Source organism: Nannobrachium achirus (genome assembly GCF_963921795.1).
Source record: "Nannobrachium achirus genome assembly, chromosome: 17".
Taxonomy (NCBI): Eukaryota; Metazoa; Chordata; class Actinopteri; order Myctophiformes; family Myctophidae; genus Nannobrachium; species Nannobrachium achirus.
This window is the reverse complement of record NC_137824.1, coordinates 7,698,949-7,726,430: the sequence shown is the minus strand read 5'-3', so window position 1 is coordinate 7,726,430 and position 27,482 is coordinate 7,698,949. Positions and strand designations below refer to the sequence as shown.

At 43.2% G+C, this 27,482-nt stretch overlaps 2 protein-coding genes across 3 annotated transcripts in view; both read right to left on the bottom strand.

The window, feature by feature from the left end:
* Window positions 1–17,168, bottom strand: part of LOC308302203 (uncharacterized protein) — a 39,439-nt gene extending 22,271 nt beyond the window's left edge. For both annotated transcript variants that reach the window (XM_080746460.1, XM_080746461.1), the window contains exons 1-5: window positions 16,758–17,168; window positions 15,193–15,891; window positions 6,902–7,020; window positions 1,971–2,730; window positions 1,198–1,683 (exon numbers count right to left, since the gene is read on the bottom strand). In XM_080746460.1, the coding sequence (XP_080602586.1) occupies window positions 1,198–1,683; window positions 1,971–2,730; window positions 6,902–7,020; window positions 15,193–15,891; window positions 16,758–17,124 (2,431 nt within the window). In that variant the 5' untranslated portion in view covers window positions 17,125–17,168. The remainder of the gene's footprint in view (window positions 1–1,197; window positions 1,684–1,970; window positions 2,731–6,901; window positions 7,021–15,192; window positions 15,892–16,757) is intronic.
* LOC308302218 (serine/threonine-protein kinase/endoribonuclease IRE1-like) overlaps window positions 17,160–27,482 on the bottom strand; it is a gene marked incomplete at its 3' end in the record, with an annotated part of 49,417 nt that continues 39,094 nt past the window's right edge. Inside the window, exons 9-11 of the mRNA XM_080746476.1 lie at window positions 17,551–17,601; window positions 17,377–17,456; window positions 17,160–17,180 (exon numbers count right to left, since the gene is read on the bottom strand). Of these exons, the coding sequence (XP_080602602.1) occupies window positions 17,160–17,180; window positions 17,377–17,456; window positions 17,551–17,601 (152 nt within the window). The remainder of the gene's footprint in view (window positions 17,181–17,376; window positions 17,457–17,550; window positions 17,602–27,482) is intronic.

Below are 27,482 nucleotides of genomic sequence, written 5' to 3'. Positions count from 1 at the left end.
TGGCCAATTGGAATAAGATTGGTTTCAGTGATATTTGGACTAACCCTCTACATCTTTGCCAAATGCCATGAATGTGTTACTTTGCATGTATGATTTAGAGCAGGGGTCTCAAACTTGCGGCCTGGGGGCCATTTGCGGCCCGCAAGACGATATTTTGTGGCCCCCACCTTAATATGAAAGTTTAATGTTAGTGCGGCCCGCAGGTTTATATGAATGAATTTGATGGGGAGATAGATACAATAGAGTAGATAGATACAGTATAATAATAAAACAAATTAGTGCACATGCACTAATTCGTTTTATTAGGGTTAGGGTTGCACGTGCATGTGCGCTGAGGCTGCGACCCAGCCTCAGCCAGACTCTGACTCCAGCGGCCCCAAGGTAAATTGAGTTTGAGACCCCTGATTTAGCGGCAGAAGAATAATTTGCATAAAACTGCAATATTCATTGAATTATTAAAAAATAATGTTTCACTTGACAGTTTGACCGTATTGATCCAAAGTTCATGTGAAAAAAGGAGGAGATAGATTTTTACTGTTTTTCATATAATTCAAAATGGTGGGAGATCTAAAGGTCAAAGGTCAAAAGTCAGAGCGTAAAGGTTTTTCGGCATGAGGAGACTCATGTGTGTCCAGGTTTCATGGCTGTACGTCAAACAGAGCATGAGCTATACCTGTTCAAAGTTTGCACTTTCAAAGGCTTCCTATAGCACCACCCTTTGGCCGATTGCTGTAAAAAGCAATAGCACACGTCGCCACAGTAAGTTGAACACATTGATGTTTGAATATCGATTTTCGGTGTAAGTATGTAGGAGTAGAAAGGTGCCTGACTGACTGACTGACTGACTGACTGACTGACTGATAGATAAATAATGACAATAACATACGTGTGCTCGCTTTCAGTGAGCCCACAATTAACATTGTGTTAAAGCTTTCAGGAGATTTCTGTATTACCGTGAGGTACTGTGAAATTAGTAAAAACAGGGTGGCCATGTAATAGTTATTAAATATACAAATGTGGGAACAAATAACTGACCAAGAAATTTCTTCACCGTTGTGTTTGATAAGGCCCCATAGGGGAACCTGTGAGATGCTGAAAGTTGTGGTGCTGAAACCTTATACAGTAATATAATAACTTATAAGGTATAATAACGATGACTTTAAAGTCTGCCAACAGATCAGTTGTATTGATACTCACTGCTTGGAGGACTGAGGTCCATGCTGGTTCTTCTCCTGACAGCTGCCAGGCTTGGTTCATCAGGCTCCATCAAGACAAACTCTACAAACTCCAAAATCCTGTCTTTCATGTCCTGCTCTCTCCTCCTCCATTGTTCCTGTCGTCTGTTCCAGTCTTCTTCTGTTCTTCTTGTCTTTCCCGTCAGTCTCTGAAACATCTTCCTTTGAACTCTATCATCAGCAGAGGCCTGGCTCAGAACATCACTCATGTTGCCATGTCCTGAAGAGGGCGCTATTGATCCAGAGGAGGAGTAGACAGTTAACGAGCTGCCATATCCTGAAGAGGGCGCTATTGATCCAGAGGAGGAATAGACAGTTAACGAGCTGCCATATCCTGAAGAGGGCGCTATTGATCCATGACACGAGGATGAAAGTGAGGATGACACCTTGTCAGTTAACGGTGACCAGCTGGATAAACTTCCCGTCTCAGATGGCGTTCCAACACTCACTGGAACACAAGACAACAGACAGCAAGACTTTTACAATGATAAAAATACTAGAAGAAAAAAATACAAATACAACTAAGTATTATTATTATCAATAATAACTAAGGCACATATAATGTTGACATATACATTTTACATCATTTTAAATTACGTGCACTATTACTGAAAGAGTAATTAACAAAGTGTAGGTCACTGCTTTTCAAGTAGCTTTGTGAGTTTATCTGATAAAAGTCACTATAAGAACGATAACAGTGAAGTCTTTTAGCAGATCCATTATCCTGATACTCACGTTCTTCTAGATCCATGATGTTCCATCTACTACCAGCTGACAGGCTTGGCTCTTCTGGCTCCGTCGCCACAAACCTCAACATCCTCTCTCTCATCTCCTGCTCTCTCTTCTTCCTTTCTTCTGGCAGGGTTGGTCCTTCTGGCTCTGTCACCACAGCCCTCAACACCCTCTCCATCATCTCCTCCTCTCTCTTCTTCCATTCTTCTTCTCGTCTGTTCCAATCTTTATCTGATAATGTTTTCCTTCTTTTCAGTCTTTCAAACAGTGTCTTCTGTCTTGAAGGTCCAACGTGTCCTCTGTTCCTCACCATGTCTTCTGTTTTCTCCAGCAGCTTTTTTACTTCTGAAATGTCCCGCTTGAGACCATGTAGAATATGGTACCTGTAGCCACATTTCTCCAGGAGCCACCTCAGAGGTTCTCCTTCAGACTCCATGTACTCCTCAACACGTCTCCCTCCCAGCCAGTATCCCATCATGAACAGAACCAGAGCGACTCTCCAGAATCTGTCCCCCAGCAGCTCCATCTGTTCCTCCACTGATCTCCTGTCAGCTTCAGAGAAACTGGACCTGACATCAACAGTCACCAGGACAGCATGGGGTCCAGGAGAACACAGAGTCACACCGTGAAGAAGGACGTCTTTGATCTTCTGTGATGGAGGTGTAGTCGACCAGTCTGGACAGTTCACCACACTCACTGTTCTGTCAGCAACTCGTCTCTGTTGTCTGACACATTGTGTCAGTTTAGTCTGGGTTTTAAACTCCTGCAATATGAGGTTTACTGTATGTTAGTCATAATCAGTGTTGTAAAGTAACTAAGTACATTTTACTCAAGTGTTGTGGTATTTGTACTTTACTTGAGTATTTCCAATTTCCAATACTTTTACTCCACTACATCTCAGAGGCAAATATTGTACTTTTACTCCACCACAATTATTATAAAACTTTAGTTACTTGTTACTTTGCAGAATAGCTGATCTACAAGCTCACAAAGTGTCATATCGCGACACATTAGCTTGTAGATCAGCTATTTTCAAACATTTTGTACTTTTACTTTTAGTTTTAAGTACTGTTTGATGCCAATACTTTTGTACTTTTACTCCCAAGTACATTTTGATTGCCAGCCTTTTATGTGTAAAAAAGTATTTCTACATTGCAGAAAAAAAGTTGAGTACATTTTACGCCACTGATCATAATAATCGAAACCCTCATACTATTATGTCCTCAGTACACTAAATACAATAAAACAGTCATTAACTATGGAATAATTGAACAACCTTAATACATCTGGAGATGGTTAATACTCACAACCAGCATACAGTTCATATGGAAGTACATATTAAAATGCTGTGTTAATTTGAGTGGAAAAACGAAATCTATAAATCATCATTGTATGTGATGCCATCAGCCAGGAGACTCAATGTCCCTCTGGTGGTTTAGAATGGTACTAGAGGACATTAGTGTCTTCTGCTGTGGTCATTCTCATCACAATATCATAAAATACCCTGTTGACCATCAACACTGCTGCTGAGAATATTACGATTATCCCACTAACCTAATCAGAATCCCACCAAAAAAAAGTGCAGCGTTCTCTGCACTGAGCAGAGGAGCAGAGGGGGGAGGGAGGAGGAGAACACATGCTATTGGTCGGAGACTTGCGGTGAGACTTGCGGTGAGACTCGCCACGCCCGCCCATCTGCCTACACGAACTGGTCCGCGTTAGCCTAGTGTGCAGCGAGAAAACCTTGCGGTCTGTGTGACTGTGTGTCCTTTCCACGGCTCAAGTCAATTATGTGAGACTGCCATAGTGAAGTGTGTAGTGCCTGTGCCTGATATACGGAAGGTTGTGAGTTCAAACCCCATGTCAGATTGAGTTGATGTTAACATTCTGGATGCCCACGGTGTGTGCATACGTATGTCAAACTCTTTAATGTTGACATGTCTGATCTAACTCCAGATAACGTTCTAATAATGTTTTAAATGAGCCCTTCTCTAACGGCCGTTATCTTTCTGTTCTGAGTGAAAGAAAATATGATCACTCGAAAATTTCAGAAATACTCAGATTACATTTACTGATTTCAGCCAAGCCTCCAAAATATGAAGAAAAATCGATAAAATCAAGGCACTTTTTTTTAACAAACATGATTATCAGAACCTGTGGCTGTCTAGTGTAGTGGTCAGGGCATATGCCTTTCATGCAGAAAGTCGTTGGATCGAATCCCGCCTGGGGTTGATGTAAGCATAAAACCATGAACTTTGGTAGACTTGTACAGTTTGGGTCCTTGAACAATGTCTGATATGGAGCCTTCCCAAAAATGACCCTCCTTGAATCATATTTTAATGTCCGTCATTACTAAATAATGTATTTTGCATCATAACTCCTGAACCAAGCTTATAATGCAAACTGTGATGTCTACAGCTATGTTGTGATGGCCAAGGATTGCAATGATATGTACCAGCTCAGTGGCCAACAGGGTTCAAACCCTGGTCGGGTCATACCAAAGACTCTAAAAAATGGGACCCAGTGCCTCCCTGCTTGGCACTCATCATCAAGGGTTGGGGGTAAGTCCCTGTGACATACTAGCGTCATGTCCAGGGGGGTGTACTTGTACATCAAGCTGCCTCACACTACAGAAACAGGAGATAGGTTCCTGCCCTATGAGCCTCATGCCTCGGCCGAGTCATATGGGCCTCATGGCTCGGCAAGGCTTACTTACTATGTACAGCATCATAAACTGTCCAGGTGAATAGTATCACAGTATTTCAGTCTTTTGCATGTGTAGAGGCCAATTTGTGCTTTTACCTATAACCACCGATTAGTGTAAAACTTTGTATGCACACTTCCCAGAGGAAAAACCTGTGCCCTGCATTTTTCACATCTGCCATTTATAGCGCCACCAGAAGGCCGACTTACAGTATGTAAAACACATTCTTCGATATTACTCCTTCAGATTTTATCCGAAAATCACACAAATCAGTACACAGTATCTCTACAGTGATGTAATCATGACGGATTTGTCCGATATCATATTCTATCTAATTGGCAAACATTGAATTCCAAGGTTTGCAGGATTGCTCCTTTTTGAACAAAATGTCTCAAATCATGAACGCAGCCTGCTGTGTGTGAGATTTTGCACACACATTCCCACTAAGCCAAGGAACAGATGCCACCCCTCTCACATTGGTCTGTTATAGCGCCACCAGCGGGTCAACTTTTGCAAAACACATTTTTGGAACAAAATGCCTCAAATCCCGCATTATGCAGCGTCTGATTGCCGTGAAAGGCCCAAGAACGCATGGCACTCTTTTCACTTTGGCCTATTATAGAGTCACCAGTAGGCCAAAAAAAAACACCTGACCTGCCGGAGACCTGTTCGGAAGAACACTGCTTCTAGTTTTTCTTTGATTTCTTTTTTGCTTTACTGCTTTTTCTGCCTTGGCCACTTTATCGCTGCTTGCAGCTATATTTATTCCTTAATTTTGGTCAGCTAACTAGGGATGTCCCAATAACATTTTTTGGCTCCCAATCCGTTTCCGATCATTTGAATATCTGCCAATACCCATTTTCCCGATCCGATCTTTTGGCAATGTATTAATAAAAAAAAACAAAGAAAAATAAAAAAAAAATCACGTTGTCCCTTAAGTTATTTTTTGTAAATATCTGTAGCAAAAATGAACGTCCGATAGAGATCTCAATATGGCCATATCAGTTCGATCGCTGGTATAGTGTGAGGGCCCCCAAAGGGGGCCCGAGCTCTAGATTTGAGGGCCCGAAATTCTAGTTATTATTATTATGAATGATTTGCTTTTTCATTTGATTGTTTTTAACCACTTTCAACCTGATGTCCCGTTAGTGGGCGTTACAGGTGCAAATTTTCATTTTCAAACAGTTTTAAAAATAGCAGATCTACAAGCTCATTACGCGTTGTGAGCTTGTACTTTGGTTATTTTTTACCATACAACAACAACAACAACAAGGTATTTATATTAACTCTTTGAGTGCCCCCTTTTTCACCACTAGAGGGCCCCAATGACCAGAGAATTCTACTTAGACAGTGCTGGTATATGCACAAGCCCTGCAGCCATGACATGCCTGAACACTTTCCTTTGTGCATGTACAGGAAGAGGATGAAGTTAGCTTGAAGTTAGCTATTGGCTACCAAGCATTTTAGAAGATCTATTTTCTGCAATTTAGCCACGATTAAACCTTGCACACCTCATGCATGGGAAAAAAACAGAGAAGAATGAGCTCTAAAAAATCCAATGCAATCCTGGATTGCATTGGAGTGGATTTGTGCAGTTTGTTCACAGCTTTCAAACAAAAAAATCCGATTGGAAATCCGTTCAGGCATTCTTGAGATAATAGCCATTATGTTTTACATGTTATGTAAACAAAAATGGCTGCCCTGTATGTTAGATGGGGTTGTATGGGGGTGGAACATGCAAAATCGCGATTGAAATCATGTTCACCAGATTTGATGGTGTCCAAAAAAAAATTTTCAAAAAAAGATTTTTCAATTTTTTTTTTCTTTTTTTTTTTTTTTTTTAAAGCCGAACTAGTTCGGGATCGGCACTCTGCGATACGATAATAAAGCCGAACTAGTTCGGGATTGGCACTCAATGAGTTAACTGTCAGAATACTGGAATAATTTCAGTTTCATATAAATATCATATACTTATAGCATCTTAACATAAGATACTTCATATATGGCTCTTCTAAAATCGATGTACAAGGTCACAACCTGTCACTATGTGGCTGGTTGTGTTGGTTGGAGATCTGCTATGTAAATTGTGTGTGAAAAAGGTTGGGACCCAGGGTGGAAGTGATTAAACATTCGTGACAGCAGATACTTTCACATTAAGATTAGAACACATTTAATCTCTTCACTGTTTACTTCTTTCATTATAACATCACATTCATATCATATTACTCACCTTCCATGTAGTTACTGTAAACGCATCGTCCTGCAGAATGTGATTAGCAGCTCTGTTCCTGACATCCTGCTCTCCACCAGCCAACATCAACCTGACATCTGATAGACTCTGATGTGCTCCTGACACACACACACACACACACACACACACACACACACACACACACACACACACACACACACACACACACACAGTTACATATTAGTTAGTTTACTGAACACTGATTTAAATATAAATGTATATTCATACTCCCATATATGGAGCTTGTTTGTGCCTGATGCCAAGACAACACATTGAGGTTAGACAACACACTCCATATTGGGGCGTAGCTGCATTCTTGGGAACTCCTATATGGTAATGGCTGAGTCATGGTGACATGAGCATGACTAAATGGTCCCTTAGAAAAATAACACAGATGGTTTCCCGGTCGTAAAGGGGAAGACCACCCATTTTCAATATTGAACTATGTCATTAATATACATTAGAGGAGTTGTGTGGAAATAAATAAAAAAGTTCCCCACCTTCTGGAGGATTGATTTTGGGGTTTGTATTGTAAAGTACAACTTGATGACATATTGCGCAGGAAGAATGACGTAGCCAGTTCAGGGGGTAAGAGCTAGGGGTTGACGGCGCGCCCCAGGTGGGCGGGGTCTCGTACCCCGGCCCCTTACCACAGAGTACTTCAGGAGTGCTTACCTACCTAGTGTCAGTTGCTAAACTCTACGCTGCTACGGAGGTCGCTGCTAAGTTGCTACATTGCTACAAACTTTGTCGTGCTACTGGGGAGGCGCTGCAAGGCTAAGCCAGCCTGCGTGGTCACAGATCACCAGTTCAATGAGGTTCATCTTTTCTCTTGTTTATTACTTATTATTACTTATTCTACTCACCATGTCGGGGAGCTCCCAGTCGGAGCAGAAGGATTTCCCGGGTGAGGGAGAGGAAGTCGAGGTGGTCCCAGATTCCGGAGTCCCGCCAGCGCAGTCAGTGGAACCGGCCACTCCTCGCAGGCTCACCAGGCTGCTCCAGTCGCTGTCAGAATGGCCGGTGCACAAAATTCTGGACGAGCTATATGCTAACAACGTGGCACCCCCGGCGGGGCTCAACCATGAGGGGCTGTATCAGTTCATGGTCGCAGCACGGAAAAGCGCCCTCGAAGAGGTCCAGGTGGGCAAGGGAAAGGGCAAAGGTAAAAGGCCGGCGAAGGTGGAGAATCCAGCCCCTCCGAAGAAGAGGAAGAGCGGCGCAGCAGGCAGCGGCACTCCGGTTCCCGCCAGCGGCAGCGGGGAGGATGGCTCCGGGTTCAGGGCTGCGAACCTGGAAGTGCTCCTAGCGTTGTCAGATCTAAAGAACACCATGTCGGGGATGAGTCAGCGGATCCAGATGCTGGAGTCCGGCGGCGCCAGCCCATCGCCCGGGGTTCCAGGGCCAAGCGGAGTGCAGCCGAGGGACAGCAAGGTGCCCTTCATTCCACGCAGGAACCTGGGGACGGCAGTCCCAGCGGCAGCAGCGGGGACACCGTTCATCTCCCCGGCGGCTGCTATCCCCGAGGCGCTGAGAAGCCAGATTCTCGCAGGTAAATTGCAGCGCTTGTTTTGCTCGATTGCTGGTTGGGGTTAAACCACCGCTAAGTATGCTTTAAATGTGTTGGCAGGTCAAGATGTGAACCTGGTAAAGATCCTCATATGCGCTGCTGAGTCCTCAGCGGAGAGATTCCTAGACTGCGGGGACTTCTCAGTCATTCTGAAGGACAGCGACCCCAGACTAGATCTAAAACACTGACCCTGGCAGAGTTTAACGTAGCTTTTGGGGTGTACCGGGATACTTTGTGCGAGGTCTACCCGGACCGCAGGGCCGAGTTGGACGGCTACATGTCCATTATTTCTGATTTAGCTTACACTTACGGGGGTGGGCTCTTTTATGAGTACCACAAGAGTTTCTCTTCTAAAGCTGCGTTACAGATTCAGCGCCTTAACCAGCGCATCGATTGGGCAGTGCAGGATCTAAGCTTAATCAGCCGCCATTTCACGGCACACCCGCCGTTGTCCTGCTCGGTCTGTAGCTCATACAGCCACAGGACCGAATTATGCCCAAAGGCTGCTTCTCAGAACGTGGCTAGCAGGCCCAAACCCTCCCCGCCCGCTTATCAACACCCACCGATGGGGTACGGGCCGCCAGCGAATCCGAGACAGCAGGTGCCGTATGCTTCTAACCGTAATGTCCCTATTTGCATTCAGTTCAACGAAAATGTTTGCACTTTTCCTAAATGTAAATATATGCACACTTGCAGCTGGTGTGGGGACAGCCACCCCAAGTCTGTGTGTCCCAGGAGGACGAGGCCAGAGCCCAAGACTGGGAAAAAATAAAAGCGATGCATCCCTCAACTCCAGTGGACGTGCCGGCTCTTTCTGCTGCCCTGAAAGATCATCCGAACAAATGTTGGGTTAAATATCTGATCACGGGACTGATGCAGGGGTTTTTAGCGGGGCTATGCTGGCTGCCAAAAGCAACCTATGTGTGTAAAAACCTCAAGTCAGCCCTCGCGGAGCCATCCATAGTGGATACGCTCCTGGCGAAAGAAATTAAAAAGGTAATTTCCGTTCGTCAAAGCGCCATTTAGCCTGTTCAGAGTTAGCCCCATAGGGCTAGCCACTCGGAAATACTCAGGGAAAAAACGCCTTATTTTCGACCTTTCCGCCCCGCATAGAAGCACCATACCCAGCATTAATAGCTTAATACCGCTGCCACCGTTTTCCCTGTATTACGCTTCCGTAGATCATGCCGCTCAGATGATTAAAACCGCAGGGCCAGGAGCCTGGCTGGCTAAAGCGGACATAGTGGACGCGTTTAAAGTCATGCCTTTACACCCTTCGCAATGGCACCTTTTCGGCATTAAATGGTGTTCCAAATTATTTTTCGCGGTTAAGCTAACGTTCGGCTGTCGCAGCAGCCCTCGCATTTTCGACACGCTGTCGGAGGCGCTGTGCTGGATTCTGTATAACACGTACAAACTCCCTTTCGTTCTCCACTTGCTAGACGATTTTCTGACTATCGATTTCGCTGATTCTCCGCCAAATAGAGGTATTAATACTGTGCGCAAAGTGTTCGGCGCTCTAGGAGTGCCGCTCTCCGAAGAGAAAACAGTCGGTCCTCTAACCAGGATCGAATTCTTAGGCATTATGCTCGATAGCGTTCGAATGCAGGCGGCTTTACCTCTAGAGAAACTATTAAGAATCAGAGAGATCATTAAAAACGCAGTGGAGGCGCCAGCTGTTTCCAAAAGGGCGCTGTTGTCCTTGCTTGGACACCTCAATTTTGCGATGCGCATAATTCCCCAAGGGCGCTCGTTCGTGTCTAGGCTAATCGACTTGTCAAAGTCTAAAAAAGAACCTCTCGGATAATATTGAGTTAGATGAGGGAAGCCGCTCCGATCTCAGGTTCTGGTCATTATTTCTAGCGCAATGGAACGGCATCTCCTTCTTTTATAATGAAGAAGAGGAGTCCGCCGAGGCCATGCAGTTCTTTACGGACGCGGCCCCCTCAGTCGGGTTCGGGGTTTTTTTCAAAGGGGAATGGTTTGCCAGTTCATGGCCAAAAGAAATGCAGGTTTTACCCCAAGACTGTAAATCCATCGCACTATTTGAACTGTATCCTATTGTTGTAGCCGCTTCCCTATGGGGAGACAAATGGGCCCGGAGAAGAATCTCCGTCAGATGCGACAACGAAGCTACAGTGAAACCGATTAACAAAGGGCGCTCCTCGATCAGTATCATTAACAAATTTGTAAGACGCCTTACTTGGCTAGGCCTGCAGAATAATTTTATCATGCGGGCAGAGTTCATTCCGGGTAAACAAAACTGTATAGCTGATGCTTTGTCCCGCTTTAAATTTCAGGAGTTTCGCTTTCTTTGCCCGGAGGCCGCAGCCAGCGGCCTGGCAGTTCCACCGTTCGCTGGGTTGACGCTGGATTAGTTCCAGAAAGGCCCCTGGTTTCCCTATGGGAGGCCGCAGAGATGTATATGCGAAAGGGCCTCGCCCCAAATACTATTAAATCTTACGACTCAGCATGGTGGTTCTTCTGTAATTTTTGTGAGCGTTTTGCATGTCCCCTGCTTCCCCTTAATATTCCAATGGTGTGCGCGTTTATAGTTCATGCTTTTGAATCTAGAAAATTACAGGCCGGGTCCATTAAAGCTCTCATTTCGGGCATTCAATTCCACCTCCGTTGCCGTGACCCAACGGTACCAAGCATTCTAAGCAATCCAGCCATTCACCTGCTGCTCAACGGCCTCAAGAAAGAACAGACTCAAGGCAATGACTGCCGCTTACCTATCACGATAGCGGTGCTGCACAGGCTGGTGGGGAAGTTAAGGGGAGGCCTATTCTCATGGTACCATAATGTCTTGTTAGAAGCTGTCCTCTTATTTGCCTTCTATGCTTTTTTACGTTGTGGGGAATACACGGCAAGCACCCTGGCTTTCGATCCCTCTCAGGGACTTTGTTTTTCTGATTTAATGTTGGAAGAAACGCATTACTCTGTATTATTGAAGAAATCTAAAACGGACACATTTAGCGAAGGCACGCCGGTTGTGGTTGCTAAAACTAACTCGCCTTTTTGTCCTTTCACTTCCATGCTGAGATTCCTGGCCATCCGTCCGATGTCAGCTCCCAACGACCCATTGTTTCCACCACCGATGGGCAGCCCATGACTCGGGCCTGGTTCGCAGCAAAGCTGAGGGTGCTGTGCCAAAGTGAAGGCCTGGCGCCGGCCCTCTACACTTCGCACTCCCTGCGCATCGGAGCGGCTACTTCTGCAGCCCTGCTGGTGCCCTCGGCTACGATCCAGTCCCTCGGTCGGTGGTCTTCGGCAGCATACGTCCGCTACATCAGGTTCAGCAAAGCAGAAATTCTCCACGCACAGAGACTCATGAGCGACCAAGCAACGCCGAAGTGATCGAGGCAGCTGTGAATTAGAGATTGATTGCGTCCCGCTGCGAGCAATCAAGGCACGTCACGCGGAGGGACGGAGCCCTTCGTATAATTGTGTTCTCTTTGCAAAAGCAAGGTGGATAGAATGAATAGGATGCTGCTGAAGTCTATTATTTAAAAGAGCTGTATTCTGGGTGCTGGGGTTTATAGGAGCTGTATTCTGGGTGCTGGGGCTTATAATAAATGTATGCTATAGTTGTCAGTTTAGTTATATGCGCTTCTGTTCACAGTTGTGTTCAGGCTGTTAGGCCGCGGAAATAAATCATCATCACCGTTGGTTAGGTTTGATCATGGATTCTGAGCGTTGCGTGTTTTGGGGGGGTAGGACTCGGGTCCTTCCTTTTGGGGGTCTCGGATCATGTGACCGCGGAGAGCTTCATTCACGATATAGCTTAAACATTTATCGTGACCGCGGTACAGTGATCCGAGGGTCGAATCCATGGCCAAACTTAAGTTCCGCTATAGTTTAGTTATGCTGTATTCACGCTGCTGTTTAGGCTATAGGATGCTTCTCATATTGCTATCTGTATATGCTGCCTTGTCATTATTGTATGCTGCCATTCTTGTCAATAAAGCTCATTCAACCTAAATGGTCTTGCCCCCTGAAATATTGCGCAGGAAGAATGACGTAGCCAGTTCAGGGGGTAAGAGCTAGGGGTTGACGGCGCGCCCCAGGTGGGCGGGGTCTCGTACCCCGGCCCCTTACCATAGAGTACTTCAGGAGTGCTTACCTACCTAGTGTCAGTTGCTAAACTCTACGCCCCACCTTCCTTCCCCAACTCCACCTCAGGATTAGGCTTTCCCCTTGCTGGGGGTCTCGGATCATGTGACCGCGGAGAGCTTCATTCACGATATAGCTTAAACATTTATCGTGACCGCGGTACAGTGATCCGAGGGTCGAATCCATGGCCAAACTTAAGTTCCGCTATAGTTTAGTTATGCTGTATTCACGCTGCTGTTTAGGCTATAGGATGCTTCTCATATTGCTATCTGTATATGCTGCCTTGTCATTATTGTATGCTGCCATTCTTGTCAATAAAGCTCATTCAACCTAAATGGTCTTGCCCCCTGAAATCACACATTGTACTTTACAATACAAACCCCAAAATCAATCCTCCTGTTCTAGGCAACACAGAAGGAGGGAACTTTTTTTTTTTATTTCCACACAATTCCTCTAAGGTATATTAATGACATAGTTCAATATTGAAAATGGGTGGTCTTCCCCTTTAACTGTTCTGCTGCTGTAGACGGCGCTCACCGTCATTGAATGGGTTAATACCATGGCGCCGTTGACGGTGAGGACTGTGAATCTTACTGTATATACAGTAAAGATATTATTACTTACTTAATGTCGCTCCGGTCCCGCCCGCATCGGTAATGTCGGCGATTTGTTTACAACGCACGTTGGGCGTGCACGCGAAGTGAAGCTCCTCAATGTTAAGTCAATGGAGAGGCCCATAAAGAAACTTCATTTAAACAAAATAGCCATTTTGAGACATTTTGCAGCAGATCTAAATGTAAACAAGGCACAAGGCAGGGCGCAGCCATCTTCCTCTTCTTGTCCCACACTGTCATGTGACTAGATGACGTAATCGTTGCCGTCAAGTGATAATCCAAAAAAACAAAAACAACCCCCTTCCAGCCCTTCAAAATAATAGCGGCGGCCTATGGAGGAAACGGCGTGGCACCGAGGCACCAAGCAACCTTCAGATTAAGAGGCACTAATTGTGTTAAGGGTTCATATTACAAGATAATGTTCTCATGTGATTATTTATGTAAATTAACTAGTTCTCCTAGTTTCTACCGATCGCCAAATAAAGTTTAACTTTCCGAGGCTACCTTGGTGGCGACACATGCGCAGTACAGGAGGCGGTATCAGTGATGTCAGAAATGTGGGCACTGTTTCACCCGTTTATGCCATTTCTGTGTCAGGCCAGTCTGTGACATCAGTACTCTGACATTATTATTATAGTAAATTAATTGTTAATTAGTTAGTTAACCATTTGAACCCCCGCATCACTAGTCTGAGGAGAACATTAACCAAAAATAGCAGCTCTACAAGCTCACAAAGCGTTTTGTCGCAACAAGTTTTGAGCTAGTAGATCTGCTATTTTCAGCAAACGAATTTGGTATAGATTTTTCTTTTTAAAGCGCAACAAGTACAGAGCAAACTCAGGTCTGTTTTAATTAGAATAGAGGGTAGCTGTCAATCATTACATCTGTTTTAATTAGAATAGAGGGTAGCTGTCAATCATTACATCTGTTTTAATTAGAATAGAGGGTAGCTGTCAATCAAAACCTCATTAAATTAATTTGACAGCAGCCTTCATATCATCTGTCAGGTGGAAACCTTGGATGTCTAAAATACTTTACAGTTATTTAAAGGGATATTTCACTTTCAAAAAAACTTTTGGTAATTTTATCGTCTAATCAGGCTTTTATGAACACCCTGAACAGTTTTTTAATTTTTTTATTTGCTTGATTCAATATTTAGATATTTGATGTAAATGTTACCAGGCTCTCCAGGCCCAGGGCTTCTCCCCCCACACACCCATTGTAACTTCAAACTTCATTTTAACCATGAAGTTTGAACCAATAACCAACCCATTATTTGTTTTCTGGTGACTCATACTACCCTCCTAATACGTGAGCAGGTCGTGTTTTTCCGATAACTTTTTTCATTCATTTTTAATAATTATTTTTTGTATTTCCTTTTTTCCATTTTCCAAAATAATTATTAAACATAAATGAAGAAAGTTATCGAAAAAACACGGCTTGCTCACGTATTAGGAGGGTAGTATGAGTGAACAAAACAAATAATGGGTGTTTTTAATGAATCTATCATGGTTAAAATGAAGTTTGAAGTTACAATGGGTGTGTGTGTGGAGAAAAGCCCATAAGCTGTTTCCCTGTTGAAAGTGGAATATCCCTTTAAAAAATAACCTGTTTTCCAATGGATCCAATATAGTTATTTATTATTAATATAACATGTGTTCCAAAGGATCCAATGTAGTTATTATTTAGTCACAAGATCTTGTTAATACTTTTCATCGGTTCATAATTCATAAGATCCACAGACTTTTCTCTTTCCAAAAGTAGATAAAATAGCTGATCTACAAGCTCACAATGCATTGTGAGATTGGCTATTTTCAGTACTTTTCATGTTAATAGTTTGATATTTATTATAGTTTAGTATAATTATAATCATCATCATCATCATAATCATCATACCAATGTATTATTAATGATACTAATAATCGTAATAATGATATTATTATTAATAATAATAATAATATAAACATTACCTTCAGACAGAGCTTTCAGAGCATTTCTTTGTCTGTGTGTCTTGGTCATGAATGTGTGGACACGTTCCTGGATGTTCCTCTTCCTCTCTGTCATCTTCTCATCTCCATCATCTTCATAGTGTCCACCTGTGTTTCCTGACACCATGTCCTCTACCTTCTCCAGAAGCTGTGTGACCTGAGTGACATCTGTCTTCTGGTTGTTGAGGACATGATACCTGTTTCCACATTTGCCAACAAGCCAGCAGAGGTCTTCACCTTCAGCTTCAATGTGCTCCTCAATGCTTCTGTCTCCCAGACGGTCTTCATGGGTGAACAGTATCATAGAGTAACTCCACACGCTCTCTGGATGAAGTGACAGGTGTTCCTCTAATGCTACTCTCTGTGCTTTGGTGAATGCTGTATGAAGAGGAACCGTCAGAAGAGCAGCATGTGGTCCAGGAGGACAGAGAGACACACTGTTCTGGATCTCCAGTTTGTCCATCTCTGAGGTGTCCTGTAGTGGTCTGTTGTAGAACCAGCCTGGTGAGTCCACCACTGTCACATGTCTCCCTGCTACTTCACCCTGTCTCACCTCACACTGCCCTGACCTCTGACCTGTCTGACTAACTTTAAAACCACTTCCTGTCAGAATGGTGTTTCCTGCTGAACTCTTCCCAGAGCTCTGCTCTCCCAACAACACAATCCTGATATCAGTCAGTCCTATCAGAGAAAACATTGTTTGCTTTCACTTTGTTTAACAACATTTTCAAGGTTTTTGTTTTGAAAAGAGAAAAATAGCCGATCAACAAGCTCATATTGCCTCCCAACGTGACACATTGTGAGCTTGTAGATCTGCTGTTTTCACTATTTGTCATAACAAAATATATCTATGCTGTACATTAACGTCCTACTTCACGATACAAGGGTGTTGCACAAAAGTAGTGAAAATAGCAGATCTAAAAGGTTATTTGCTGGTGAAATGTTATTGTCTAAGCATGCCAACCCGGGTGTCCCTAAAAAAAATCCCCAAATCGGTGACAATAGCAGATCAACAAGCTCACGTGTCACAATGCAATGCGTTTTCAGCTTGTAGATCTGCTATTTTCCCTATTTGGCGTATGATGAAGTATATAGGCCTTAACCACACGAAACCTAGCATCCTTATTCTGGGGAAATAGCTGATCTACAAGCTGATCACAATGTGCTGCGTTGCAACGTGCTGTGAGCTTGTAGATAAGGAAGTAGTCTACATCATTGTTTCCCAAACAGTGGGTTGGGACCCATTTGTGGTCATGGACCAAATTGTATGGGTCACGACTCGAGAAAAAAAATCCCATTTTATTTTCCTACATTTAAAAATATATATAAATACATTTCAAAGATATGTTTTAATAACATTTAAAAAAAATTATGTTATACATTTTAAAACAAACAAATTCTGCAGCTCAAAATCAGCTAACATTTCATGTAAAATAAATAAAGAATTTAACACTTTTTTTGCCAGAACAATCTTCTCACTTCAAACAATCCCATTTAGGTAAAATAATAATAATGATAATCACTTAAACAAAGTAACCAAAACTTACCAGTGTGATTTGGAAGTCCAGTTGACTGTTTCTGAGTGTCTGCCCTCCTTTGTTCTGCTTTTCTTCTGATAGATCTCTCCATCTCCTTCAGTTCCTCTGAGACGTGTTCTTCTGTCTCATAGTGACCATTACTAGTCATCTGATCTACCTTCTGCAGCAGCTCTGTGACCTGACTACCATCTCCTCTGTCACTGATGTTGAGAACATGGAAGCGACCTTCACATTTCTCAGTAAGATATCTTAATTCAGGGTCAGATCTAATGAGATCAGGTCTCATTTTGCTTCTACCAGCTACAGTGAACACTACAATAGCGTGTTTCCACACTCTGTCACCTAGGAGAAATCTCACATGCTCCTCTGCCGACATCCCAGTTCCTGCATATGGGGCGTCCAATCTGATCACTAGGACAAAGGCATGGGGACCTGGAGGACACAGATTCACACTCTGTTGGATTTCTAAATGAGTCAGTTTTGGGGTCAGATCTAGGGGAAGAGAAGACCTCCATCCTGGAGTGTCCACTACACTGACCTGTCTCCCTAACACTAACTCTTGTCTCATGACACTCTTAGTTGTTCTGTTTGTTTTAAAAACATCTCTACCTAAGATGATGTTTCCTACTGAACTCTTTCCACTGGGTTCACCTCCATGACTTCCCCCGATCAGAACAATTCTCAGTTCTGACGGGTCTCTGTTCTTCCCTGGTTGGAAAAATAAACATAATATTCACAAAGATCCCAGATGTGACTAAAGCAGTATTAGTTTGTTGGTTTCATGTGTTTTAATAGAACTCACCTCTGATGGAAGCTGAGGTTCCACTGGACATCCTGTCAGCTGTTGATTCACCTGGAAAACATTCAATGAGTCACAACAACCTGTTATTATTATTATATTATTATTATTACCCTTATTATGCACAATGTATCTGCATTGCTGTATTTTACTCTTTAATACGCTGCATGGTTCTCAAAGGTTTTCATGCCAAGGACCCCCAAATTTATATGTATTTGGCTAAGGACCTCCATGTAAAAGATTTTGTTACAGGGACCCTCATGGGTCGATTTTATGTTAAAATTATTTTAAATAAACACTAGAAAATAAATGGTCTAAGAAATTTTAAGTGTGCCTGCAGCTCGCTAAGGGTGCGCAACCTTGTGTAGCGGTTGGTGTTAGTATTAGCATTTTTAGCATTAACATTAACATCAGCATTAGAATTTTTAGCATTATCATAAGCATTTTTAGCATTACCTATCATTTTAGCATTAGCAATTCTAACATTAGCAATTCTAACATTAACATTATAATTTTTAGCATTATCATTTATTAGCATTAGTATTTGTTAGCATTAGCATTTAACATTAGTATTAGCATTTTTAACTTTAAGAATTAGCGGAAGTAGCGTTTAGCATTAGCGGTTAGCCGTTGGTACAGTGGGACAACCCACCGAGTTTGAGACCAGTAACGTGTTGGGAAGTGGAGTTATGGATGTTTAAAGCTCAGCCAATAGGAAGAGAGGGGGCGGGGCTTCAACAATTACAGATTGAGCTCATTCCTATTTGCTGTCTAAGTACACACAGCGAGTTTGGAGAAGATACTGTAAAATACTACTAAGAAAGACCGTTATTCAAAGGTTGGAATTAGGACCCGCCACAGTGGTGTCCGACTGGACTTAAAGCGGAATATCTAACGATATGGTCAAGGTAGTCAAAGGTTGTGCGGTACAAATTAGAGCCCGACCGATACCATTTTTTTCGTCCGATACCGTTATCCGATGTTGGAGAGTACTAGAGCACCGATACCGATATAGATACCGATGTTTTGTAAAAAAATATATATATATGTTTTTTTTTCTTTTTTTTTTACCATAAAAGGTTTCCACCAGACATTATATAGCCTATATATGGTTCTGTATCCGTATATCAGACAGTTTGAGCAGATTTCATTCCAATTGGTTATATGTATTTTACAGAGAGAGCACAGCAGATGAAAACAATTAACTGCAACAAGGGGCTTTGCGACCCCTGTTGGGCAGCAGAAACAGCTTAACATTGTATATTCATGAGCTTTCTTTTTAATTATTATTATTATATTACCCTTATTATTATTATTATTTTGACATACAAGGTTTCCACCTGACATTATTATAGCCTATATATGGTTCTGTACACACACACGGCCACTTAGACATAGATATGAGTTATAGTTATGAGGATGCACACACACAAACACTCACTTCAAACTTGGTTTGATTTTTTCCCCCTTCTCCACCAGCATACAGTATCAGGGAGCTACAGTTTCTACAGTCCAGTAACTACTAGCCCTGGCCTCCCCCTACCAACAACATACCACTTAGCTAGCTTATAAATTGTCTGTCATATTAACTATTTTAACTGTTTTCATTGGATTTTAGCAACACAACACCTTTACTGTAGCTTTTAAACTCCAACTCATTAAAATTGTTCCCATTTCTTATCTTGTGTCCATTGATTAGTATAATGACTTAATAGTGTGGTCTCAGTTGTTATACGAGATACATAAAGGTTTCCTGTGCAAATAAGCAGAAAGCTTACTAGGATCTCCTTTTAGCTGACCTTGTACCATTGAACTGTACCTTTTCCTATGCAAACTTCTAATAAAGTCTTCAATCAATCAATCAATCAACCAGGGATAGATAGCACCTTAACTCTGCTGCAGCACTGAGCGCCCTGGGCCCTGCCTGGCGGAGATATTCCCCCAGCCCAGAGGAGCGCACCTGAGCACAGCGTAGCAGCCAGCGCTAGCAGGTGAAATCGATTGAGGGGATCGCGCAGCAGAAACAGCTCAGCTGCTCAAGCTGATTCTAGCTGCAGAAAACGTAACATTTGGATCATTGCTTAAAAAAGCAACATAACATGATGTTTTTTGCATAAGGATTATATTTATTACTTGTGCTTCACGTCAGAGAGGTGAGGTGCTGGACTGGTGCAGGGTAAAAACGCACGTCTCTTCTCTCTATCCCTCTTGATTGAAAGGCAGTCGCGCGGCATGGAATTTAACAAGCCATATTTGTGTACATGCAGATTGACACATGATTGTGCTGGTATGAAGAAAAAACAACAAAACTTTTGGACAAGGGCATTGTCTTTAAATTAACAGAACATTTAAGACAGTTTGGAACTTAAAGTTATACCATGTAACTTTTTTTATAAAACAAATCTTAAAATTGTCCTAACTGTTAAATCGCTAAAGTTTTAGAACACCCACTCCGTTATTTTCAGCTTCAAAAGCCTTCTCTTTATATGTTTTCTATGAGCCGTGAGGGGGGGAGAATTTCGCGGGAAAATGACGTCATCATAACTACCGGCCAATCACAGCGAGGGTTATACACTGCCGGCCAATCACAGCGCATCTTGGAGTGGGGTCGCTAGGGCGGCCATATTTGTAGTCTCCCGTGTGTCTCTATACTCGGGTGAACGGTGAAGGATGGGTGAAGGAGTCTTTTTCTCCGGAATGCCTGAACGCACAGGAACCAGGGACCCCTCTAAAGATAGATCTCGGCGAGGTGGAGGCAGACGCGGGGGTGTCCGCGGCGAAAAACGGCCAAAAGACGCGGACGCGACCGAGGTTTGCTATAGAGCTACTGACCACTAGTTGAGCAACTTACACAGTATAGCTTTAATTGTCTGCTCGTCACTCTGAGAAATAAGCTCAAACTTTTGAGTTTGATTGCACGCAGTTATCAATTTCTATCACTTGCTTAATAATAAGAATCTTGTCATTTGGAGGATCTGCTGTGTTTTGCCTCATTTATGAATTTATATTCGTCTTTAATCCAAACGTCAGGTTAAACTAAAGTTTGATGCGCACTGCGGCTCTAGCAGCCGGCCCATGCAAGCACTTAAAACAAGTTAATGTCTCAGACATCTATAGGCTACGGTATATTTCTCTAGTGATAGCCTAAAGTAGGCTAACATAGAAGATTGTAGGCTACCGTTTGCGTGAGCCATTAATTAACAACGAGACGAGACGCACCGCGCTCGCACTGATTCATTCAAATAATTTTTAAAAATTCTCGTGGATCTCTCTGGAAGGCATTTAAGTGCACATTGCAATAAATGGCCTATCAGCCATAGTCGTCTACAATGCATGCAGGTTGACACACGTTTTGCATATCAAAGTGTCATGATTGTGCTGGATCATTTAATTGACTGCTCGCCCCTCGGATAATTTTGGTCAAATTATTGCTTTTTTTCATGTCAAACTTTGAGTTTGGTCGCAGTTTTCAATTTCTATTGCTTGTTGGATAATAATACTCTTTTAATTTGGGGGTTCTGCTGTGTTTTGTGTCGTTTATGAATTAATATGCGTGTTTTATCCAAACGTCGGGTTAAATTAAAGTTTGATTCGCACATGGATTCGCACGGCGGCTCTGCAAAGTGCAGACAGCCGCCATGCATGGCCAAGCAATTAAACAACACTATAGTCAGACATCTATATTTCTCTGTGGATTTTCACATAGGCCTACACACCTTCCTTCACTGCAACATGAAAAAATCAGAGTTATACTGCACATGTGATGAGTGAACGACACACGACAACAGACGAGAGGGTGCGCAGCCTTTCCTGCCTCGCAGGGGCTCATTGGTGACATAGCCATAGGCGGCGCATAATGAAGGCTTGGGGAGGCTATGCCTTCCCAAATTCTGCCAGGTATTTTTTAAATGATATAGGCTATAGCCCAATACAGTATGAGCGCAGCATTATATAGACAGCGACGCTGAGAACAGCTGGCTGTACAAGCTTCAGTCATACAGTAGCCTACAAGCTCACATCGCGTCACGGATGTGCCCGGTCTGACTCTGAGCTTGGAGGTCTGCTATTCTCTGCGCGCAACATCATCGCGGGACGGAGATAAATTTGGCTTGATCATGGCCATGATGATGGGCTGCAGCTGCTGTGATCATACTCATAGAGCGCTCTCTAGTCTCTGGCTTTCTGTTCTCCGTGGAAGAAAACGTACTCCGATTTTTTACTTAGCTAAAAGTATCAATACTGCATTATTGAAATGCTCTGTTACAAGTTAATCATTGCCAGCCAACTTAAAATCAGAATGTGCGCTAATAACGCTAGGAAATAGCTATATTTTATCAACATGATAGGGTATAATTTCATTGTTTTCAAAGCCATGATGATACACCACCACAAAAAGACCACTAGAGTGAGCCATCATAACACTAAAACATACAGAAGAAGCCATGTTAAAACCATCATTAAAGGATGGGAAAGTGACGTCGCACCATTGACTCACAATGGTAGATCCGCGGGCCGCCATCTGTGCTCAATCCTGTTCAATTCGTGCTTGATCGTATAAAACCACCATCGGTCTGGGCAGCGGAACGTATACAGATGCCCAGTGTTGTACCCAAACGCGTTCAAAGAACGATCGTTCATGAACACGTTCATATTTTGGGCGAACGTGAACTGAACGCAATTGTTTTCGCTTGATGAACGATATTGTCGAACGCGGTCATTCTGACGCCCGTGAACGGCGTTCGTCGGCCATTCATGCGGCGGTCCGCGCCTCCACGGTCGTCTGTCCTCTCGTCTCTCTTTTCATTCACATGCTCCAATAGCACGTACTGAACGCAGCTCCTCGTGAACGTTGATATGCGGTGCTGTCTGCACTCTGCAGCTGCACTGTGAATCTCCTCCTTGTTAGGTCTCGCAAGCCTGACTATACTTTGTCGTATGTGTGTTGCACGGCGAAAATAGCTGATCTGCAAGCTCACAACGCGTCGCATCCACGAGACAACGTGAGCTTGTAGATATGTGTGCAGCTATTTTAACCAACGCGGAAACATGCTGTGCGCCAGGTTTAGAAACGTCTGCCTTCAGCCCTTCACAATAAGGGTGCAGTCTTCAGCCTTCCTTCCTCCCACCCACTTGTTGTTTGGAAGTTAGCACTAGCAGAGCTGGAGTGCTTGGTGCTAGGCTATCCAAAGTGGACACATCGACTGTTCAGTCACTTCTGGACTATATGCATGGATCGTTATGCGCGCGGATCGCGCACGCGAAACGCACGGGGAGATCGATGCTCGGCCAAAACCACCACTCTATCCCAACGGAGATCGAGAAAATCACGGTGAGCTAATGACCTGGGAAAAAAAAAAAGAAAAAACAACGGCGCTGTCCAAGAAGGAGGGGCGGCGGGCTCATGTTTATAAACATAATATTATGTCTCAGATCACAATACAATAATAGAAATTTCACGGCTAATCTACCAACAACCATTCTATTTCGGACGGCAAAGTGTTAAATTGGATGAAATTATTGCTGTGTGTGGTTCTATATGGGCTGTGTCAATAATTTTGACAAATAATAGCATGCAGCAACGTCTAAACATTTATATTATATATATATATATATATATTAAACCTGGGCCGTTATTGGCGTTATCGTGCTGCGTTAACGTGAGACTCTTGTCGGCGGTAAAAAAAAATATCGTCGTTAATCGCGGATCAAAGTTGGGTCTGGGAGCTGCATGCGCAATGACATCACACACAGGACACGCTGCCTTGTTTTGTTAGATGCAGTCAACACGTTGTCTAGGCAGAGGCGTTCTAAATTATGGCTGTATATTTCACAACAATGTGCCTGTTAATGTCACACTGTCATTGGCTGCACCTGTGTGCTGTGCTAGTTTTGATAATGAGACGTCAGCTTTACCTATATTCAGTTGTTATTACTCAAACTCACTGCATGGACAGACATGTCTCCCCGTTCTGTCTCCGAGCTAGAGTGCCCTAAAAGGGTTTTCAAGCCGCCTCCTCCTACCACGTTCTGACTGTCGTGATCATTGCCGTCACAAAACAAGCTGCATGTTTAAAGTGCTCCATGTTGTTAAATGCTCCCCTTAGTCCCCTATAAATCACTTGTGCAACTTTGCAAGAAAGAAACGTGTGTAAATCCGTTGATAGAAGTGCAGCAGCAGCTCCGACCACAAGGAAGCACAAAGTAGCCTACACTGTAAAAAACGTTGTGCCTTTTCGTTCTGACCACCGCAAAAACGAGACTGAGTACACTGTCAAAAATATTTTGTGAATTACGTTTTTTTTTTTTTTTTTTTTAATAAATAAATAGGCTACAAATAAAATAAACATGCAGCTGTTAATATTATGGGCTCATTGGGCTGTTTGCAGACAAATACATTTACTGCACCCAGCATTTAGCTCGTCAGAGTGGTCTTGTTGGAGCGCCTCAGCCTCGGCTGCAGAGATCATGTGCAACTTCTTCCAGAGAGATTGATTGATTGATTGATTGATTGATTGAAGACTTTATTAGAAGTTTGCATAGGAAAAAGTAGTTTCATGACAGTACAGTTCACTGGTACAAGATCAACTAAAAGGAGATCCTAGTAAGCTTTTCGCCTTATTTACCCAGGAAACCTTTATGTACCTCATATAACATTGAATGACAGACGGACAGAACTCCATCATCATTTGAAAAAGGGCTCCTGCCCCCATCCTTGCAGGGGGGCCCGCGATTTTCAGGGACGCCACTAATTTTGAATGCCTTCGGCAGACTTAAAATGAGCCATTTTAATCGCGATTAATCACGATTAACTCCAGGATTGAGTGCGATTAATCGCGATTAAAAAAAATTAATCGTTGCCCACGTCTAATATATATATATATATATATATATATATATATATATATTTCTTTTTTTAATAGCCAAAAGTATAAAAAGAATTATGGTTACAAAAAGAACGAAAAATAACTAAGTTAGTTCATTTTGGGGAACCATGAACTTTAGTTCAAAATATAGAATTATGAACTAGAAATTAACTAGTTCATTTTAGAAGTTCTGAACTTGAACTTGAACTAGTTCGTTTTTAAAGTGAACTTTCCCAACACTGCAGATGCCACACAGAAAGTTTCCGAATCAAAATCCGACCTAGTGAAGCTGCGTTAAGGGTCGGATGGTTTGCATTGAGCCTAACGGCTAGCAGAAGCTAATGTAAACAGGAAGGCCTGGTTTAGCGGTGACGTCATAATCGTATCCTTTTTTTTTTCACGGTCTCGTGTTGTTACCAGCTAAAGGTAAGGTAACCGTTTCGCTCCGTCTATTAACCCAAATAAAAGCTTAAACAATGCTTTTATATGAAAGTCAATTAAAGTTGCTCGGCACCGACATTCTTACTGACAATCTTTTTCTTTCGTGTATCATCATCCTTGATGATTGGTTGACGACATTGTCGATCTAAAAGTCGACTGGCGCTGATGTTGTTAAAGTCCGGAATTCAAAATGTACTTGGGTAAAAGTAGGCTACGAAAGTGATGGCATCAAAATAAGCTCACAACGTGTCACAGCTCAGCGCGACGCGTTGTGAGCTTGTAGATCGGCTATTTTCAAATAGTCTATGAAACAGGGCTAAAGGTACTATGTTGTATAATATAATAATTTAGGCTACATCTGCAAAGTAACTAGTAGCTATGTTTTCATATAATTGTAGTGGAGTAAAAGTACAATATTTGGACCCGAGATGTAGTGGAGTATGGAAATAATAATAATAATAAAATAAAAAAACGGACGCTGGAAGGCGGCTAAAAACATTAAGTCATTAATTCATTAATTAATGAAAGGCTCCCGAATTAATTTATGAATCCATTCATTCTGTTGTGAGTGTGCACCCTTAATGCCATGTGGCCCCCAACCCCTCCCATGCTCCCAGTAGAAGAAATCTGCGTCAGGAGCAGCGCCACCCAATGCTGCTAGGCCCCCCGTATTCCAGCAGGTGGCCCAAGGGAGCGCCCAGAGGAACAACTGCCCCCTGCTGCCAGGGAGGAACCGGCTCCATGGGGGACCTGCGTCCCTCCAATCCATTCGCAACGGGTCCACAGAGTCCATTCCAACCTCCTCCCCAGCCAGGTTTTTCACGTGTCCTATCTCAAGTTCAAGTTCAAGTCAGTTTATTGTCTGTTTACACAGACATTTGTTGTAATGTGCAACAAGTGCCAGCCTACTAGAAACAACAGACAACACAGACTACAGCACAAGACCAGCAATAAAACAAGCCCACCCGGAAATTGTCCTATTCTAAAATTCTACAAGTTCATTCCCCTATATACCCCCCTGCTTGTTTAGGAGGGTGATGGCATGGCACAAAAGATTTCTTGGTCCTTTGCAGGTTGCACCGCGCGGCTCTGAGCCGCCTCCCCGATGGGAGAAGCTCGAACTCCTGGTGGAGGGGGTGAGAGGGACCGATGCACTACTGCAGCTTTCAAAGAAGCCTTGATTGATGGGCCAACCGATGATTTTGGAGGCCATTTTGATCAGTCCAACCACCCTGTTTTTAACGTGTACCGTTGGACTGTTGTACCACACAGTGCCGCAGTATTGGATGATACTCTGTATGGTGGAACGGTAGAAGAGGTGTAGTATTTCCGGGCTAGCCCCGTGGGCCCTCAGTCTCCTCAGGAAGTACATACGCTGCTGCACTTTGGCACAGACGTGATCCACTTGGATGGACCAGCCCAGGGTGTGGTCTACCCACACGCCCAAGTATTTATAGGATTCCACCTGTTTCACAGGTATGTTGTGAATCTGAAGGGATTTCCTGTCCGCAATTGACCTGGGCTCAAAGATGATCTCTTCTGTCTTTGCCAAAGAGTTCTCATCGCACCACTTCACCAAACTGTTGACATTGTCCACATAGGATGGAATGTCCTTGTCATTGTCCCTGGTCATCAAGGCTAACAGGACAGTGTTGTCTGAGAACTTAATGATATATTGTTTTTTTTTTCCTTTTTGTTGTATCAATTTCTAAATAAACACGTTGTTATGCCTCACCATGTCTGAGTAGTGGATGTCCTCCTGTCTGTGCCTGGGTTTTTATTGTGTGTTTGGCAAGTTTGCCGTTAGCATTCTTGTTTGACATATGAGTGCGCTGCTCACACAGTGCCTTATCTATCATTGTGTGTGTAGGTAGTAAGTAAGTCATTTCACAGTTTTGTTTTGCTTTGACAGTTCTCTTAATGAGATCCAAAAGGGTGTCTTTGGTCGTAAATCTCTTCTACGATAGTGGACTCAAGCGGAGTTACGGCTCCAGGGGTTACTAGCATGACCTTTTGTCTACCCATCCACATTCCTCGTAACCAAGGTAACGGGGAGAAAGTCGCTGTGTAAAACTGAATCCATGTTTTAAGCTGTTTGGTCTGTATAGAGAATGTTTAAAATATGCTAATTGCCACTCATCAACATTAATGTATATACATGACATTGTTAAAAATCTGTGATTTTCCCCTTTAAGTGCAGAATGATTCCGGCCTACTACAATACAGCCAAGTGCACGATCATAGAGCATTAGGCTACCGGCATATAGCCTGGCAGGGCTCGACGTTATCTGCGTTCACTCACTCACTCATTCCTTCCACAGTATAACGTCTGGACTTCCGGGGATTGGCAGCGAGTATACTGATTATTCTCTGATCGGGGCCAATCAGTGACTGCTTCCGCACAACAAACGTAGTCTTTCCTGACAACACGTGAAAAGCTTTCCCTGATTGGTCCATGTGTAGACGGTGACGTAGATGCATGCTGCAGCATTTTCAAAACAACAATGGCAGCCCTCGCGATGCAACAAGTGTAACGGTTAACGCTCTAACAATAAAACAAGCAATAAGTGCAGTTATTTCAGAGTTGGAATCAATTACAACAATTAAAAAGTAACACAGGGCATGCGCTAG